At 39.3% G+C, this 14,555-nt stretch overlaps 1 protein-coding gene across 1 annotated transcript in view; it reads right to left on the reverse strand.

Moving 5' to 3' along the window:
• Positions 1-773: 773 nt before the first annotated feature.
• The window catches only part of HEATR1 (HEAT repeat containing 1), a 34,647-nt gene continuing 20,865 nt past the window's right edge, over positions 774-14,555 (reverse strand). The window contains exons 27-45 of the mRNA XM_059467987.1: positions 14,089-14,207; positions 13,701-13,822; positions 12,116-12,244; positions 10,658-10,888; positions 9,857-9,983; positions 9,390-9,553; positions 8,721-8,767; positions 7,941-8,064; positions 7,025-7,165; positions 6,520-6,809; positions 5,647-5,797; positions 4,958-5,116; positions 4,158-4,292; positions 3,800-3,904; positions 3,538-3,706; positions 2,676-2,830; positions 2,175-2,333; positions 1,379-1,487; positions 774-1,004 (exon numbers count right to left, since the gene is read on the reverse strand). Coding sequence (XP_059323970.1) covers positions 916-1,004; positions 1,379-1,487; positions 2,175-2,333; positions 2,676-2,830; positions 3,538-3,706; positions 3,800-3,904; positions 4,158-4,292; positions 4,958-5,116; positions 5,647-5,797; positions 6,520-6,809; positions 7,025-7,165; positions 7,941-8,064; positions 8,721-8,767; positions 9,390-9,553; positions 9,857-9,983; positions 10,658-10,888; positions 12,116-12,244; positions 13,701-13,822; positions 14,089-14,207 — 2,725 coding nt within the window. The 3' untranslated portion in view covers positions 774-915. The remainder of the gene's footprint in view (positions 1,005-1,378; positions 1,488-2,174; positions 2,334-2,675; positions 2,831-3,537; positions 3,707-3,799; positions 3,905-4,157; positions 4,293-4,957; positions 5,117-5,646; positions 5,798-6,519; positions 6,810-7,024; positions 7,166-7,940; positions 8,065-8,720; positions 8,768-9,389; positions 9,554-9,856; positions 9,984-10,657; positions 10,889-12,115; positions 12,245-13,700; positions 13,823-14,088; positions 14,208-14,555) is intronic.

Genomic DNA, 14,555 nt, shown 5'->3' on the forward strand with positions numbered 1-14,555 from the left:
CGGATGAACTCACTGGAACAGGGGAGCTGGTAGGCAGCTCGCTATGGCAGTAACACCACTTGTGTGTCCTTGCCTTTACCTGAGAGTTCAGCAGATGTTCTAATGGGAATGTCCTTTTTGACAGCAGACACAATGAAGTTTTAAGAAAATCCTGTAAGAGCTTGATGTAATCTTCCCACATATGGGATCTACATGTCATGCTGCACCCGGGACAGAGGCGCATTCCCAGCACCCAATGGGATGTAACATTATCCTCTGTATAGTGTCAGTTCTACCCTGTTGCATTTTAAACCCTATTTTACAGAGTCTGAGTGCCTTTCTTAGTACCAGTTTAATGAACCAGCACCTCATGGTGCAAAACAAGTAGTAATTTTTTGGGTAAATCCATTATCATAGCAAGCAATTTATTCTTGAACTTCAGCTAATTAGTAGCAGTCTTTAAAGACTGTAAAACAGATTTTGTTTCCACATGAATCATAGTTTCTTGGAAGTTATTTTTCAGTATCTTCAGTAGGTATACTTTTTACTTCCCTACAGATGATAGAGAAAACCAGATTTTCAGGACTGCAGTGCATTGGTCTAGTGAGGACCATGATTGGAGCGTGACAGCCCCTCCACTGGGACAGTAACTGTATGCCCTGAGCACAGTGGAATTCAGTAAGTCTCACATGTTGTCATTCAGGATTTGTTCATAGCCTGTGCCAGTTTCCCCACTGTTAAGTATAGAGCAGTTAAGGAAAAGTCATAAGGAAAATTCCTAGTCCATCCAGAAATTATAAAGCCAGATTCTTAAAATATTTTATTAAAAAGTTAAAATCTTGTCTCTGATAAAAACTTTATGACAGTTTGCCTGTAACACCTGAATGTGTAAAGCTTACACAATTCAGACAACATTTGAAAATTAAGGGCATAAAATTAGAAGTAGCTTTGGAGTGGTTCTCCCAAAATGACTTCCAGCTGTTGAATTGTCTTCTGACATTGCTGTTCAACTTCTTCACATTCATCTAGAAAAAGAAATTGAGCAGGAATTAAGTAGAGCAGTGATTACAAGGCTACCCAAGGAAGGCTTCACCATCAAGGTTAGAACCATCCTCAAACACCATATATGAAATTATTACTCAGAAATATTTTGTCACTGAACTAGGCAACTCTCTACTAACAAATCTCAAACTTGCACATGGGGAGATGTGCAAAGGCTACAACACTGAAGAAGCCACCATAATTTAACTGAACTTCATGAGTGTTTACCATCATCCATTTTGGTTTGCATTTTGCACAGTATAAGCTACCATATACAAATTCATAAGATGTATAGCAGTTAAAACAATGAGCCTGTCTGAATCCAAAATGAGTCACTAATGCCAGTTTAGAACATTACCTTCCATAAGCTCAGCTAAGAATGGAATAGATTCTGGTAGCAGGACCAGGTAGTTCTCCTTCAGTTTTTGTGCAACTTCTATCAAAGCAAGCAGGGCAGCAAATCGGACCTAAACCAAAACAATTACATAAGGAAACAAACATTACAGTATAGTTCCCTGTTTTCCCCTGCCCTAACCTTCCTTCCATTCATTGTAAGGTTATAATCTTTCATTACTGAAGGGAACTAGTTTTAAGCTAATTTAAATACTAACATCTGGGTTAACATAATGGCAAATACAAAAGAGGTTGTAAGAAGCAAGTAATGTTGGAAGTTATTTGATATAATGGACTTTAACTTTCTGTCACAATGCCACTTCCACTCTATCAGGGCTTAGCTCAGCACTGTGAAAAACCAAGTACACTCCCTTGATATCTGTAACCTGTCAATAGGAGAGTCTTGATAAAACTCTATGAACAGGTCTGAGAGCTGATAACTGTTTTCCTGTTACCCCTCTAAAGTGCCCCTATCTTTGTACACAAACAAATATCTCTTATTCCAACAGATACCAAATCTTAAAAAAAGCCCAAACCCCACAACATGAAAGACATGGAATATTAACTGCTTACAGCTAGAGCAGAAGAGCTTGTTGCACCCATCTCTACAACTTGGGAATACTGTTGTACAGCACCAGTATTTTAGTTTAGGCTACTATTTCAGCAATGACTTGGTTAATTCTGACTTCTGATTTTGGGAGCACTGTTCCCATTTTCTAGCATGACAAAGAAAACCAAATCAAATTCTGATGGCTCCCAACCTTAGGAGAACTGTGCCTTGTCTTCAGCAGGATCTGGTAGTTCAGTGGTTTCCAAAGAGAATCATCTGCCATTGCCACTGAAAACTGAGCTATGCAGGGTATCAAGTGTGCGGTCACTCTTTCCTGGAACTTCTCATCTCCTCCAAGCACATTTTCTAGCTGTGGAAATAAAACAGATCCAGGCTCAGATAAACCAGCCAAAAACAATTCTAGCTTTGGCTTTCAGGTACTCAAGAATTAAGTTAAAGCTCATCAGTGGGAGTGCACTGCTCTGCAAGAGCTCAGTAAACATGCATGAACCTTACAGAATGAAGAAATTAAAAAAGGATACAAAAAGTCAGTAATTCAGAGCCTTAGGCAAAGAAATCAATTCTGTCTATGGCCCAAAAATGATGAACTAATGCATCCTTTTTTGTTAAGGGAGAGGACTGACATCTGATTTCTTTTGTTAACTATGGGAAAAAAATCAGCTATGAATTGTTTCTATGGATTTGTCAATACCTGATCGACCAGAGGCTGCATCAAGGTTTCTGCTCTTTCTTTACTCAAGAACTTCTGCGTGTCAAACAGGAAGAGCTTGTGCAGACAGTCCATGGTGAACTGCAACAGTAGACAGCTCTTTTCTGTGTTATTGTCTGAGTCAAAGAAAGCTTCATCTACACATGAGCCAAGGAGAAGAAAAAAAAAATATCATTGACAGAATCAAAACACAAAACTTCCCACAAAACTGCAGGACAGAAACATTGCTAGTCTGTCAATGTAGCTACGGGATGTACTACATAGCAATTATGTACTCATCACTCAGAACAATCAAGTGGATGTGATACATTATCTGGCGTTGAGCTACTTCCCCAGCAGGTGTGCTACTGATGGAAATAAAAGAGAATAGCCACTGGCTACAGAAGTGCTTGGCCATACCTGTGGATATGGAGAATTTCTTCAGGTCACAACTGGGATGGGCAAAATTTCCCACAGAAAATAATAACATCTATTTTTGCCCAAGAAAGCAGAGGAGTCTAGATACACCAGGCAGCATATAAGAGAAGTCAATGAATGAAAAAGGAAAAAGTAAAAAGAGAAACCCTCTTTCTACACAATTTCATACTCAGGGAAGCTCACGGGAGCTGACACAGAAAATTTTCATTTGGTCACAACATTGTAATAGCAGCCCCATGCCTATGGATGAAAAATGTCCTTTGGTTCCATCAGAGAAAGATTTCTCATTTACCACAGGAAGAAAAAGGAGAGAAATGAATTATGGGTGCTGTGAAATAAATCCCATAAGACTAAAATTTCTGCAATTAAAATTAGCCTCTCAGCAATCAAGACTAAGCCTTTCTGTAGCCAGTAATTGACAACTTACCAGTTTTAGAAATGTTGACCTGGTTCAGCGTCTCAGCAAACGGCTTCACTAAGTGACCAGCAAAGAGGGTGAAGAGCCCCTTGAGCTTGTCTGCAATGCAGTCTGCTATTCGATGGAATGTCAGCAGCCTGTCTCGTAGGGCAGCCTCTGTTTTGGACCAATCAAAGAGCTGAAAGTGAAAGGCAGATTAGCTGTTTCCTGTGTCTGTCCACTGGAAAACACAAACATGCTGATGCAGATGAATTACATTTAGACTTCTTACCTTGAAGAAGAGGGGCCTGAAAGACGCTTCGGAAAGTTTCATAACCATACTGATTAGACAGTCAATAATGTAAGCTTCTATCTTACCAACTTCCTCTAAATCATCCTAGAAAAATCAGAAAACATAATTCTAAGTCTGAAATGTAAGAATTTGAGCTTTCAAAGCACATTTTAATTTTTTTCTATTTCAGACTAAAAACTACCATGTTTTCCACCATAAAACCAATGTGGAACAGAATATCTGATACCCAGAATTTCAGAGCACGTGTACAATGGAATCTGCTAATCTTTTCTTAAACAAGTGATGCAATTGGCATGTAGAGAGGTGAAGCTGCTGCTCATCCTCCCAGTCGAGCTACCTCGGCATGCTCTGTTCGGAAGTCCAAGACTTTCATGAAAAATGCTGTAAGTTCAGCCTGATGGGAAATCAGGTGCTCCTTCTCCATCCCAGTAATGTGCTCCTTCAAAATGTTCATAAGGGGACCCAGGCAGTTCTGCCAAAACAAAAGCAAAGCAATGCAAAGGCAACTGTGATATTGACAGTAATTGAAAAACATAACTAGGGAATTGGATTTATGTACTTCATGCATTTACCCACTGAAATACTGTTGATAAAATAAATAAGCTTTTTCTTTGTACTTTTTGGGGCTTAAGTTAGTAGGATTCCTGAAAAGCATTTTGTCTACCCTCTGCCATACTGGAGAAAATTCTCACTCACTCACGTTCCTAGCACATAAATGAAGTCCTTTATGAATGGGATGATCTCCAAAGCATTCATCATCTAACATGCAAAGGACATTAAACTGGTAGATCTCTTCCAGATCTACCTTTCCTGAATCACTGCAGCAGTACAAAAAACTCCAGAGATAATAATATAAAGACTATGGCAGATTTGGCTGGCATGGAGTTAGTTCTCTTCAGAGCAGCTCACATGGAGCTGTGCTTTAGATCTGTGACCAAAGCAATGCTGATTACACAGCAGTGTTTTAGTTATTGCTGAACAGTGCTTGTGAGACTTCCTTTGTTTCTCACTCTTCAGCCACAGCGAGGAGGATGGTGACAGCCACAGTGCCAGGAGGAGACACAGCTGAACCAAATTTTGGCTCTTCGTTTCTTCTCCATCTTTATGACAGTACTGAAGGATGAAGAAAGCCCTTACCTTGCGGGTATGCAGCACTTCACTGTAACACTTGGTGACCGCAGGCAGGAGCATGCGGGGAGCCAGCCTCGTCGCTAGGATGGATTTCAGTGCTGCTACACGGACACTGATCTGGGAAGTGGGACCGAACTCGGACACAATCTTTTCCAAGCGGACAACCTGTGAGGAATTCCAACAAAAGTTAGGCCTACTTAGCAACTTCAGATTTTATTTTATAGTAGTTGTGTGCTTCAAATGTCAGACAGGAATTTTGCTGTTTGCACCACTTGGAACACCTTATGCTAAGGTCTGTGTACAAAGCCTCACTGTCTTCAGAAGACAAACACTGAAAAATGCCTATGTCAGCAGCAGAGGGTTAGAATGACTCCCACAAGAGTGTCAGATACACATTTGAGGAGACTGAATATTACAGAATGATTCTTTGTGATTCACCTCCCTTTACAAAGAGGAAAAATATAACCTGAGGGAGGAGAAGGAGATGCTTTTAGGTTCTGTGTCTGAGTTACCTGCAAAAGAAGGTGAGTAGAAGAGTGGTTATGAGCTTTCACAAAGTTGGCACACACTCCTACTTCAGTTTCAGAGATAAGAAAGTAATGCCTGGGATTACTGGATACTAAAAAAGTAATTCTTCTGGGATCTGGGCAGGTCCTGTCCCCCCTTTACACACCTGTAGGAGTCACAGAGCTCACCTGCAACAAGCACTCCAAAAGGTAAGGACTAAGGAAGTGTGGCAGTGTTTCTGCAACCTTTAGCAGAGCAGTGATGGCACTCAGCAGGTAAATCTCATTGGAGACCAGCTCCTTCTTACTTTTTAAAGTCTTCAAGAGTGCTGGCATCAGCCTGTGAATAACCACACATAAACAGAGAAAGGTGAAATAACTGACCATTTGGAGGTGTTTCCAATCCAATAAATCCATCTGTTAAGCCTGCAGGGACAATTTTCAGAAGAATTTTTACATGTGTATTCAAGAAAGCTCAGTATTCTAGGCTCACTGTCATATTTTATTTTTAAGCTAATGAAGGATATTAAATTTAGAGTCACAGAATGGTCTGGTCAGATGAAATCTTTAAAGATCATCTAGACCAACACCTGTCACTCTATCAGGTTACTCAAAGCCCAGTCTTTAGTTTAAAGATTTAATGACAATAAGAGACTTGTATTTGTAAAGAAATGAAACAGTTTTACAAGGAACAAGTTAGATACTTGGATTCTTCTTGGATAGGGAGGATAAAATAATGTAGCATGAAGGGTTTTCAACTGTTTTTAAATGCAATCTGTTCTACAGAAAAAATACCAAGAATGGTCTGATTTTTCTAAAGCCATAGATGTTGCCTCTCTAGCAGCAGACTCCATAAGGAACTCTACTGTGCATTATAAAAGTCTTGCAATTTTTCCTATTCTATTACCACAAAGCACCTTCAAGCACTAGAAATACTTTTAATCTTGTCTGCCCAAAACACACACAGGGGCAGACTTCTTTCATCAGCATTCCTTCAGTAATGCATTTTGGTATAACTAACTCCTGCTGCAGCTGGTTCTGTTAAGAAGAACCCAACAGTACCTTGGAAGCTGAGGTATTGCTTGGGCTTTCAGCGTACAGGTGACCTCAGCTATACACAGCAAAGCACTTCCCATCACATTTTTTTCTTCCTTCTCTGAAGAAATGAGATCAATGGCTGTTTTCAGAACAGGCACAAATGGCGCTGGATTTTCTGTGCCAAAACCTTTGCAGAGCAGCTTGAGGCTGAACAAAGCAGTCTGCCTGTTGATGGCTTGCTCCTCCTCTTCCTCCTTTCTTCTGCACTTGACAATGGCAATGAGCTCAGGAACCAGCTCTAAGAGCTGCAGGATCTGAGAGGACAGGAGAACACACATATCAGATATTCAGTGAGAAACTCAGGACCTGCAAGGTAGCTGTGGGCAGGCAGCCTTTGTGTCACTGCTCAGGAGCCCTTGCCAGGCTTGGCACTGGTATAAGCCATCTTTACAGGGGGTCAGGCACTTGCACATGAATCTCTCTCTGGGTACTTTTGCTAAAGGAACTGGGTTTAACCCCTTTGCCTCACCTGGCTCTTCTGCCACTTGGTGCGCTGCTGCACCTTGTTGTTCAGGAGGTCCATGGCCTTGCGTCTCACCGACGGCAGCTGATTCATCATCAGCCCCCCAATCACAGGGATGAAGGTTTCTGTTGGCAGTAAGGCATTGACCTACAAGAAAACAAACAAACAGTACCATAAATGCTTTTGCATGCACTGTGACATGGCAGCCTCCTGATAAGACTCTCTTCAACTTCATGGGTTTCAAGAACAAAGAAGAGGGGACAAGCCAGCAATGCTGTATCCGAGGCATGCAAAACAACAAAGCAGGTTCCAGCTTTGTTGTGTTCACTGGCTGCTAAGCAGCCATTATCCACTAGCTCTGAGATTTTCTCAGCAAGTCCTTTTGTCCACCCTTGTGAGCTCTATCCCTCTTTACCCAAAATAATTCTGCCAATGCCCTCTCCATGTACATAATGAAAACTGGAATATGCTTTACAGGTAAAAAAAATTCCAACAAGATAGCCACTCAAATTCTACAAATACATTTCTAATCAGAAAAAATAGTAAGAGGGAAAGTGTAAGGATTTAATTTCATGTAGAAATATGCAACAGCATTAGCTAAATGATTTTATGAGTTAACAGTGAGAAATGCTGCCAAGAGCCAATTTTCTCTACCAGACATAGTGAAATGACTGCTTACAGCCAGAAGAACATTAACCTAAAGGCAACAAGCATTCCTGATTTTTGTTCTGCTTGTCCTAAGAAGCTGTTAGCTGTAGTTATTCAGGTTGTTAGCTGAGTTTAAACACTGATGTACCAGGCTGCAGACCATCCAATGAAATATAGTACTAATGCAACAGGAAACCCTACAAAGTTTATAATCATATCAACAAGCAAAAGCAGCAATGCTCCAGTGCTAACCACGGGGGCTAGTGAGACTTACTTTATCCAGCATATCATAGCACTTGCTAAGCAGAACCCTCCAGAATTTGGCTGTTGGCTTGTCCACATTTCCTTCCACTGAAGATGCCACAGTGTTTATGTACTGAAGAACTTCTTCTAACAGCCTAGACAGAAAGGAAGTAACTTTCAGCAAGTTACAACGAGACTAAAGAAGTCTATTGTTATTACTGGAAAGCATAAAATCTTACAAGGCAACAAAAATACAAGGAAATGAAACAGAAAAATTTAAAAATGAGCATTCATGGAACACAGCATTTAAATAAATCTTACACCCTTTTTCTCTTGGAACAAACATACAAGCAAAAGAAACCCTCAATCTCCCTATCACTGGCTTTTACAGCACAATGGCTACAACTGTGATCTTTGATTACACCGATACAGAGGCACCTGTGAACAATGATCCTTTTTTTTTTTTACCAATGAACCAATATATTTTGCTAAAAATCTCAAATTCCTTTGGTGATTCAGACATGAATAGCCTGAGAGTTATGGCCAAGCATGTAAATAACCTCTATCAAAAATACAGAAAAAGAGTAGATATTGGGTAGAGTAATCTTTCAGAAATAAAAAGTTTCACATTCCATTAAAAGAAAAAAATAAAACAAAAACAAGTAATGTGCACATAACAAATACTTCTTGTTGCAGAGGACATTTAAAAAGTATCATTAGAGTAAAAGATATTCTAATGGCACTACACCTAAAGATATTCCTGGGTTGCACTAAAAGTTAAAAATAGGAGTAGGGCGTATTTAAAGCATACCTCTGTTCCAACTCCTGCAGCACTTCTGGTTCTTCATATTCAACTATCTGGTTTAAAAAGCAAGAATGAAAATATGAAACTCTCCTCCTATCATTAAACTAAAATGCCAGAATACACTAATTTGGTTTTTCTGAATCAAATGTCCACTAACATGGTAATTATGAGTCCCTACATTTGTATTTAAGCCATCATTCTAGAAGGAAATTTGAGAACCTTAGGCAATGCAGTCACATTAGCAAATGCAGTTCATGCTGGTGGATGATTTTCAGCTGAAAAACTGGGTCTACCTGCTAGAGTCAGAGCCTGAAATTCATAACATTTTGTCTTTACAATTAACAGCATGAATCCCACACTGAATTTGGAGTTACACAGGCTGTGAGTGAAATCCCAAGCTCCATTAAGCCAGTGGGAATACACTGGAACCAGAATTTCACTTGGTTACCTATGCATCAGTCACATAAATGGAGACTGTCTGGAAAAGCCTTATTAAAATAAATAACATTACTGAGAGGTTTCAAAACTGTGCCAATAAAGGTGTCAGCACGATACACTGGACAGTGCCCCCACTTTGAACATAAAGTCATACTAAAAAGTAAATTACACCTCAGCTATTACAATATGGCACAATCACTTACTGTGATCAGTCTAGAAGCAAACTGCCATTATTACCTTTTTCACAAAACTCTGAGAAGAAAGAAGCTGTGACATGAAGGAGACTGACAAGAATTTGAAATGCCGGAGTTGTTTGTCGGAGTGAGATTCCACATTAAAGAGCTGCCCCTCCTGACTTTTTGGCTTTGTCTTACACGTTAACTTCTTTGTCCCAGGATCATCTGTTGAAGACATTGACAAAACAAATTTGCACCCAAAAATAAAAGATATTTCATTTTGGATCACAGAAACAAAGTAAAATTACAGTTGTTTAAAGTCCCATCCAGCCTGGCCCTGAACGCTGATGAGGATGGGGCACCCACCATCTCCCTAAGACACTTGTTCCAGTGCTTCAGCACTCCCAGAGTAAAAGTTTCTTCCTTTTATCTAGTCTGAATCAATCCCTTTTTAATTTAAAACCACTACCCCTTGTCTCTTAAATTAGGAAGATTTACATGCATTTGCTGTCTCTGCTTTGTGGTTACCTTCTTTATTCTCTGGCAGCTCTGTCAGATACTGGATTATCTTCATCACGCTCTGGAACTGAGAACGTACGTTAAATTCGCAGCAGATGGAAATCCAAAATTCAGTGTCTGCTTCCAGAACAGCATCCTGTTAATGGTTCAGGAAAAAAAAAAGAAATATTTCAAGGATTAAGAAAGAATATTTCTATCAATACTAATAAAAATACTCAAAAACGCCTCAGTGAGTTTGTGAAAATGCCATGCTGAGCCAGACACTTCCAGGATTAACACCAGTGGTAAAAGCAGCAAGCCCTTGGAGAGAACAAAGCTCCAGAGGGTAGAGAGAGATTAAACTGCTGCAGCAAAGACTATCTTCTGACCAATGTTCCTGTAATAATTCTGTTTCCCCCATAAACTATGCTTTCACCTAATCTCAGGGGCTGCCTACACAAAAATTTATTAGGGTTTTCATCTTAGTCTGTAGAGAAAGACCAGTATCATGTTTCACAAACACAACTGAAGGGAAAAAACCCAACTTCCTTACTACTGAAGCACTACATAATTAGATTATCAGCTCTTCAGATCAAGGATTGCTATACAATCTGATCTAATCTATTGTTCAGGCCCCAGGACATTGCACTATTGAATGTACAGTACAAGTCACAGCCAACATCACCATCACGTTCTGCTGTAGCACAAATCCAGAGCTCAACTGCCTTTTCCAGCATGACCTGGGGCTTATTAGGAACCTCCCTAAAGGCAAGACCATGAAGAATAGAGATCAGGCTCTCAGGGAAAAAGCTGACCCCTTAGCCTGCTAACCTTGTCTGTGCTTGGCGTCGCTGTCACAGTTTTGGTCACGTACTGCTCAAAGAGCAGCACCAGGAGAACCCAGAGGAATTTGTCTCCTCCCACCGTAGTGATCAGCTGGGACAGGATGGGCAGGCGCCGGTGCTCCGGCACGTGGGGCAGGGCATCCACAAACACTCGAATGATCTTGATCACCACCTCCTCCACGCTTCCCGAGGACTCTGACAAGTCACTGTCTTCAGCCTGGGCACAAACACAGCAGTTCAGACACGTTACTGCAGCAGGGTACAAGGCCTTTCTTGCAACTTCAGAAAATAAGAGAAAGCACTAAGTGCCAGATAGCAGCACTGCCAAATGCATAACCTCAAGGAAAACCTAAGTGCTCCCAAGTAAAGTTTGTAATCATACAGCTCCTTTGCAGTGTTAAAGGAAGATGCTTCAAATAAAATTTAAAAAGGAAGAAAAAAAGAACAAAAATGAGAAAAACTCTACTTGGCATCAGCTGAAACAAACAAGACATTATCAAGAGAAAGCAAAGCCACATCCTTCAGAAAACTTTTGAGTTAGGGTCTTACATTCAAGGGCCTAGGAAAAATAATATACACAGGCTAAAGAGTCTCAAGTAGCATTAGTCTCTTCCCACATGTAATAATCGTGTACAACAAATAATTTGTCACAGAAACTTGTGCGAGCTGCTAGGAAAGATTTTAAAGAAAAAAAATTAAAAAATTTAATTTCTCTTTCTTTTTATATAATAGAGAACTATAACTGATGAGGATATATAAGGATGAAAAATGTGTACAGATATAATTATTTATAGTCTGGGAAACCCTCAGCCCATTATTGAAAACATTTTCTTCCTCAATTCATTTTCACATGACATTATACATCATGTTTTATGTTTAAATCTAATTATGATCCAGAATCAAGATTTCTTTGGTGCAAGTGAAATCTGAATGAAGAAAATGTTGATTTGAAAAACAAGGATCTATTTTTGTTTTGGTTGATAACCATTTATCTAAGAGGTCCAGGCAAAATCAAGAAAAGCCCCACAAACACCAGCAGGAAGAATAAAAGCACTTCCACTTCTTTCAAACCACATCTACTATTCTTATGACCATGACATATTATAGGACTAATAACCAGATTCTTCTTCCAATGGTTCCTCTACTGAACTTGCCTGCTATTTTTATGACAAAAAGCTTGAACTTAAAGTGTGTTTCAGGACCTCTCAACATACAGTTGTGGTAATTTTGGCTAAACCATTTATAAAGTGTAGAAACTCAAGACTGAAAAGAAGCAGCAGTCTGATGAACTTGGTCAGAGACAGAGGCGTCTGAATTACATTATATTACATACAATTTAATGTCTATCAAAATAATCCTAGAGTAGTTGACAACTGATTCTACCACCAATATTCTAAATAAAGTTACTTAATTAATAATCTTTCCATTAAGAAGACAAATGTACCTGTATAAGAGCAGGAATAACCATCTGCACTGTCTTGTTAATTACTTGGAAAGTGTAGGTGTCATCCAGACGCAGGACATTTGCTCCCATGAATGTAAAAATGGGCATAATGTTGTGAAGAACTTTATCCTGGAAAAGAATAGATGAAATTAGTTCATGCTGCTGTCCATATTGTACCTTGAGGCATTTCCCATTCCTACAAATGACACTAGATTCCTATTAAAAAACCCCAAAAAATCACAAGAGAATCATTATTATCTTTCAAAATCTCCTTAAATGAGTTTTAAATGCATATTGTCCCTTAATGCTACTTATTGTGTGACTGGTAGATTTCTAAACATTATTTAGAAACCAAGGCACACATCCAAGCAACTAATTAGAGAGTGGAAATTGAGAATTTAGTGTGATAAAACACCTTGTATCCTTCAGTGCCAGGTGAAGACAAGTAAAACCAGCTATGAGGAAATCTGCAGAAACACAAAATGTGGTTGTGGCACAGATTACAGTGATTTTCCCACCCACTTTTTTTTGTATCTGTAAAACATCTGCAATATCCACAATCGTACAGTGTAAACTAACCATACTAATCTCAATTTTTGGCTTTTTGGGGCCTAGACTGTAACCATAGTAACCAATTTTAAGAAGGCTGGATTAGAGGTGTCACCTAGCTCAAAAGTTAGTTTCCTACATTTTGCCAGGACTTAGAGCAATAAATTATGGGCATATTTTTCATTTAGTTTTAGTGATTGGAAGAAGTGCTTTAGATTTTAAAAGTGAGATTAAATGACTACAACATGTTTGCTTCTATTCTGACCTTGAAAAATTTTTAAGAGCCAATACTAATGTAAAACAAATGCCTGGTTCTCTAACAGGAGATGGCAGTAAGATGGAAACAAAACCCCCAAACAATAAAACTACAAAGTCCTCCAGAAATTTATGAAAAATATCACAGCTTTATCTTTAGGAAAACATGCTACCTTTCCAAACATGTGGAGAATATATTGAGGTGAATATAAAGATGCAAGCTGAGTTTGATACACCTGGGTACATTTTGCTGGTTTAGAATTTCAAAGCAAAAGTATCTTAGAGCAGTGTGCAGTCAAATTTCAGTCCATACAAGAAAAGGCCTGTTTCTTGGTCAATTAAAATCAAAACAACCCAGTTCTATTATCAACTACAATTTCATTTTTCAGTGTTGTACAAGATAGGAACTTGTAAGAATGCATGTGCTAACAGACCAGGTATTTTCCCTTTTTATATAAAAAAGCAGGAAAAAGAAGAAACAAGACATGAGCACTATGACCACAGTAGAAAGGTCAGGCAGGGCTGGTGTCAGAAAACTGCTTCCATTTCTGTTGCATTTCACTGTGAGCCACAAATGGCCGGTAACCAAAGCATCAAGACAGACGTTTGTTTTTAACTAAAATGGAATAGAAAGCCCTAAAAGAGCAGGGACCCTGTCCATTTGCCTCTGGCTCCTTTTCAGCAAGTTTTTCCCCACAGAACAGATCTGTATGTTCTTCACTCTACCCAATATTTGGAAGCCAACAAAAGAGCCGACGCATAAATTCCAGGTGTTACTTACAGGAAATATTCCAGCAACAGCACCAAGGAGCAGCAGAGCATGGTGGTGTGTCTGGGGCATTTTAGAATACCTGATGCACCGAACTATCAGTTCCACACTGAATTTTTCTTTGTCCAGGATATCTGCAGGTAAAAATACTCACTTATTAATACATCAGTGGCCAGCCATGTAGGAGCAAACAGTACACTCAAGCACTGTTTTTAGTGTGCAAACCATAACTAATGCATCTACAAAAAACGATTAGGAAGGTAAACTTGTTTACCCTCATAGAGAAATCCCTCTCTCCTCAACAAAACAATGTAGACTAAGGAAGAAAACCAAGTTGAGACCATTGTTTTAATGCTGAGCTGTGAGAGAATTACTAAGAGATGAGTCTGGTGATTTTTACCTGCTGGGACCTTGCTACCATCTGATGACAATTTCTGACAGATGTTCAGCAGGCAGCTGAGGATCAGCTGCTTTGTATATTCCATATTTTCTTCTTTTGATGCCGCGCGTTCCAGACACCTATACATTCATGGAAAAAAAGAGATGCAAAAATAAGTAACCAAACTGCACATTAAGACACAAATAAGAAACTGCAATTTTAATCCCACATAAATTCTACATGGAGGCTTCCAAAAAGTCTTTGCCAAAAGTTTTGGCAAAGTTTCTTCGCCAAAAATATCTGGTTTTTTGTCTTTAAATGCATCAACTGATCTAATAAAAGACACATATATCAAAGCACTGCCAAAAACTTAAGTAACACCTGGACTATAATTGTTAGTCTATGTACAAGCAAGTCATAAGGAAAGAAAGACAAACACCCAATCTATATAAATTTACCCTAAGTGCCTGGATATAGGGCTGGCAGGA

The sequence above is a fragment of the Ammospiza nelsoni genome, chromosome 3, assembly GCF_027579445.1.
Source record: "Ammospiza nelsoni isolate bAmmNel1 chromosome 3, bAmmNel1.pri, whole genome shotgun sequence".
In the NCBI taxonomy this organism is placed as follows: Eukaryota; Metazoa; Chordata; class Aves; order Passeriformes; family Passerellidae; genus Ammospiza; species Ammospiza nelsoni.